At 41.8% G+C, this 5,000-nt stretch overlaps 2 protein-coding genes across 2 annotated transcripts in view; one reads left to right on the top strand and one right to left on the bottom strand.

The window, feature by feature from the left end:
* triap1 (TP53 regulated inhibitor of apoptosis 1) overlaps window positions 1-5,000 on the bottom strand; it is a 311,612-nt gene that overhangs the window by 190,470 nt on the left and 116,142 nt on the right. The gene's annotated exons all lie outside the window — the stretch shown is intronic.
* LOC311050092 (uncharacterized protein) overlaps window positions 1-5,000 on the top strand; it is a 121,139-nt gene that overhangs the window by 41,344 nt on the left and 74,795 nt on the right. The window contains exons 3-4 of the mRNA XM_084064058.1: window positions 2,124-2,317; window positions 3,868-4,215. Of these exons, the coding sequence (XP_083920184.1) occupies window positions 2,124-2,317; window positions 3,868-4,215 (542 nt within the window). The remainder of the gene's footprint in view (window positions 1-2,123; window positions 2,318-3,867; window positions 4,216-5,000) is intronic.

The following is a 5,000-nucleotide window of genomic DNA, read 5'->3' on the forward strand; positions in this document are numbered from 1 at the left end:
GAAGCACCGCTTGCACAAGGGCACTCACGCAAACGAGGAGTTGCCGTGATTATTTGCGGGTGTGGCCTCTACTCCTTAACCCATTAAGACCTGGAACTGTGTCATTTTTTGATTTGAGCTAAAAAGTATTATTTCACACTTTGGGCTATTCAAAAATAGCAGATATACAAGCTCATAGCGCGGCACCGAGTGCCGCACTACGAGCTTGTAGATCTACCATTTTTGAAAAATCGTGAAAATGTGTGCAAATCTTTGAATATATATCTTTTTAAAGCAATTATTTTTTAACTCAAATCTTTGCTCAGGGGGTCCCTGGAACACAATATTTTGATGGGGTGTTACGATCCTTAGTCTAGGGACCGTAACATAAGGTTGGCAAGTGAAAAGTAGTTTTATTGTTTTGACCTTTTTCTTGTGGTTGCTCGGAAAGTGACACAGATAACAGTTTTACATTAATAAGACAGTTAAACCTAAAATTATATAAACATGGAAAATGACCCCATTGCAAAATCAATAAATAAATATAGCAAACTAACCTATGCTTTGAAACCCCTACTTAACCTAACCTCTACCAAATCAAAATTACATTAATTCCCTAATCTAAGCTAACTTCCCTACTCTAAACTGAAACAAAATGGTGGCTGGTTCACAAAAAGCTGGCACTGGTGGTCAAACAAACTCAGAATTATGGTTGAACTTACTCCTTTAGAATCTCAACACTACTTCAGTAGGTTCAACTTAAACAGAGTGCAACTTGAATATGGTGTCACAGAGCACACAAAATACAGAGGGCTACCAAAATGTTAGCACTCAAAGTATTGACTTGACATGGACAACTACCACACAGCACCGACAGCTACCACACACTGCCAAAGCACACAGGTGCTGCCAGCTTTTAAGTAGGGGAGGAAGGCGTCCTCTGATTGGTCCATCTCCTGATTGAAGGTCTCCTCCCAGCCAGGTCTTCTCCCATGCAGATCCTAAGCTGAATGCACTGCATGCTGAATGGACTACCAAATGGGGTGCTCCTTCCATTCCGACATCTCACCACTCCGACTAGTGGCTTCCGCGTGCGGTTAAGGTTAGGGTTAGGGTTAGGTATAGGGTTAGTCAACGTCGGAAAGGCGACATGTCGGAAAGGAGAAATGCACCCCTACCAAATAACCTTGCAATAAATATAATGAAATAGAAAGAACCCTCACATGTAACAGGAGTCCTCGGCCAAATACATATAATTTTGGGGGTCCCTGACATGAAAAAGATTGAGCACCACTGATATAGAAACATACGTTTTTCAGAAAACTGTTGAGATTTAGGAGACATGTAGAATCGGCTTCAGGTCTCAATGGGTTAACTTTGCATTATCAACTTCATGCAATAGGCTCTATGCACATGCAGTAGCCATATTGGAAAGAAATTGGGCCTCTTTTTTACGAGTCTTACCAATTATACTAATTGAGTCTCTGTTCCATTCTGGTCAAACAGAGTCAGAGTGCATGTTAATTGGCTCACTGGAAACACTCTGCTACACCAGTGGGTCTCAAAGTGTGGTCCAGGGACCATTACAGGTGTGAAACTCTGAGAGTGTACAAATGGAACCTAATGGACCCTTAAGGGGTTCCATTTGTACTCTCTGCGGGAGTTATGCGGGTCCTTGAATTCAAAAGTTTTAGAACCACTGTGCTACGCTAATATTTATACAAATTATGGGCCTGGGACCAAGCCATCCAGGCTACTGGTGAATCATGACAATAGAACATTTGATTCTGAACGCAACCGCAAAAAAAATATTACATGTTATTAAATAATTCAATATATATAATACAATTAAACATTAAAAAAAAATTGGACACAGAATCAAATGTTTTATGGTCATGATTCACCAGGAGCCTGGATGGCTTGGTTCCAGGCTTAAAATATTTTCGGAAATCTCTGTGGGGAAAATGAGGCACCACAAAATGGCCACTGCTATGCCCTATTATGTACACGTTCAGAGTTAGACATGACTCAGGGAAATGAAGACATGACTCAGGGAAATAAGGACATGTTGCTGTTGATGTCAAATTTAACATGTCTTCTCTCTCTCTCTCTCTCTCTCTCTCTCTCTCTCTCTCTCCCCCCAGCCACCAAGCGCCCCTCCTCGGCCTCGTCTCTGAGCGGCATTGTGGGTAAGCTGATGATGACGTCGTCGTCGCCCGGGGAGCGAGGGGGCGTGGGCGGGGGCGGAGCCTCCTCGTCGTCCTGCACCTCCGTCAACACGGCCTGCTCCTCCTCCCTGTCCCTCTCCAGCTCCGCCTCCTCCTCTGTGTCCCTGCAGGTAGGGATGGAGCTTTTAATTATCATTAAGTATTAACATGATATTAACCAATATTGTTTTACCTTCTTTTAGAGAGAAAAAATAAGCCGATCTGCAAGCTCACTGCGCTGCTATTTTCACAAGTTTTGAAAAATTTGCCATTTTTAACCGTATCTTCATATTCAGGCAGGTTTCTGAACTGTCCACAGCCCAGAGTAAGTAGACAGAAATGGTGCCATCTTATAATGAGCATTAATGAGGACCAATTATTTGAAGAAAAGTTGAAAATGGGTAAAAAACTACTTTAAGTACAAGATCTGAGTACTTCTTCGGCAACCGGAACAGTGGGACCCTGAGAACACTGGGCACCAATTATTTTCTTTAAAAAGAATAAAATATATATATATGCATTTGATTTTATACCTACATTTATTTTACAAGTGAGCAGCCAAGCATATAATAATTTCTTTATTGTATTTAAGGCCCAATATTTCTACAAATGCTTCAAATAGCTTCAAAACCTGTCATTTTGTGGATTAACAAGAGGTTGAAGGGTACATATAGGTCTGATAATGATGTACCATGCATGTTCAAATCATATATAGGCCTACCTTACATTATTTCTGACCATTTTCCAAAGCATATACTTTTATTATTATTATTTTTTTTTACATTTTGGAGAAAAGAAAATAGCAAATTGTCGCTGTCGGGCAGAAACCTTAACCTTTATGTTTTTTTTGTAAATTAACACCCTACTTGATCATACTACATACAGCGTCACACAAAAGTATCAAAAAATAGCAGACCTACAAGCTCAAAACACGACGCGTCACGCCGCATTTAGAGCTGGTTGATCTGCTACTTTTGCTATCTTTGAATTTGAATCCCGAAAAGTTTTGGACATAACAGGTTTTTCCACCCGACGGATGAAATTTGACGTTGAGGTGCCCACAAGCTTTAGGTGTCCACTGACTGGACCTCCTTCCACTTCTTCCACCACTGAATCGTATAGCATCAGAACCTATCATCTATAACATACATGGGCAACTGGCGGCCCGGGGGCCTCATGTGGCCCCCACCTTCACTTAATGCGGCCCGCAGGTTAATATCGGAATACTGATATATTATTGATTTCAGCTGTTACAATTCCAAACATGCAAACATGACCCGCTTTAATGACTTCAGTCTATATTAGCAGCTTAATGACTAGTATTAAAATTGTCTTTTTTTTATGTCCAATGTATTTGTATTTAAGTTCATAAATGTGTTTATTTGTATTTATATATAAGTATAATGCATTTGAAATTAAAGAAAAAAATTACTTTTCAGAATTCCAATTCAAAAATAGCATCTGGATTCCAAAACGCGTCGCACTGCGACACGTTTTGAGCTTGTAGATCGGCTATTTGTGCTACTTTTGTATGATATAGAATGGCGAAAAAAGTTGAAATACGGAGAGACAGTATGTGAAATGTGACCCGTTGGAGTGAGTGTGGAAACACAGTGGCCCTCTCCATCATCAAAGTTGCATCACCCCTGACCTATAACCATTATACATTCCCCCCCTCCAGGACGCCCCCCACTCCTCCTCCTCATCCTCCTCCTCCTCTTCCTCCTCCTCGCTGCCGTACGGCGCCGTTCCCTCCTACAACGCTCGCTCCTCTTCCTCCTCCACGCCCAAGCGGAACGGCTCCGACATCAGCCTGGACCTCACGCCGCTCGGCGGCCCACCGGGGGGAGGTCCCGGGGCCGGAGGAGGAGGAGGAGGAGGGGCCGGTCGCCGCGTGGCCCCCGGGGTCCACGCCGCGGCGGCGGAGCCCCCGACCTCGCCCAGACAGCTGTCCAGGCTGGACAGAGTGGTGTTGGAGATACTGGAGACGGAACAGGCCTACGTCAGAGATCTGAAGAGCGTCGTGGAGGTGAGTTATCATGACTCATGACTCAAGTGGCGGAAGGTAACTAAGTACATTTACTTAAGTACAATTTTGAGGTATTTGCACTTTACTTGAGTATTTCCAATTTCCAATACTTTTGCTTCTACTCCACTACATCTCAGAGGCAAATATTGTACTTTTACTCCACTACGTTTACTTGAAAACTTTAGTTACTTGTTACTTTTCGGATATAAATGATTACATTATAAAACATGCATTAACCACTTTAAACCTATTTTATACCCAGGCTATTTGAAAATAGCAGATCTACAAGCTCACAACGCGTCGCATCGCGACGCGTTGTGAGCTTGTAGATCGGCTATTTTCAAATATTTAGTACTTTTACTTTTGGTACATTAAGTACATTTTGATGCCAATACTTTTGTACTTTTACTCAAGTAAATTTTTAATTCTGGACTTTTACTTGTAACAGAGTATTTTTATATTGCAGTATTGGTACTTTTACTTAAGTAAAGAATTTGAGTACTTCCACTGCATTCATGACCACATGCCTCGGGGAAATAAGGGACAAATGGAAATCACTTACTCATTCGTTTGAGCACTATCAGAGTTAGACAAGACTCTGGGAAATAAGGAACGTGATGGATAAATATGCGTATCGTAAGACATGACTCAAGGAAATAAGGGACAAATGGAAATAACTCATTAATTTTTTTTGTGCACTCTCACGGCCAATCTACGGCAGACTTTTCAAAGAGCGCGTATGCGTGGTGCGTACAGCGCGTTTGTTTAGATCCAATTGATATCAA

This window comes from Gymnoscopelus microlampas (assembly GCF_963454915.1).
Source record: "Gymnoscopelus microlampas genome assembly, chromosome: 8".
NCBI classification, from domain to species: Eukaryota; Metazoa; Chordata; class Actinopteri; order Myctophiformes; family Myctophidae; genus Gymnoscopelus; species Gymnoscopelus microlampas.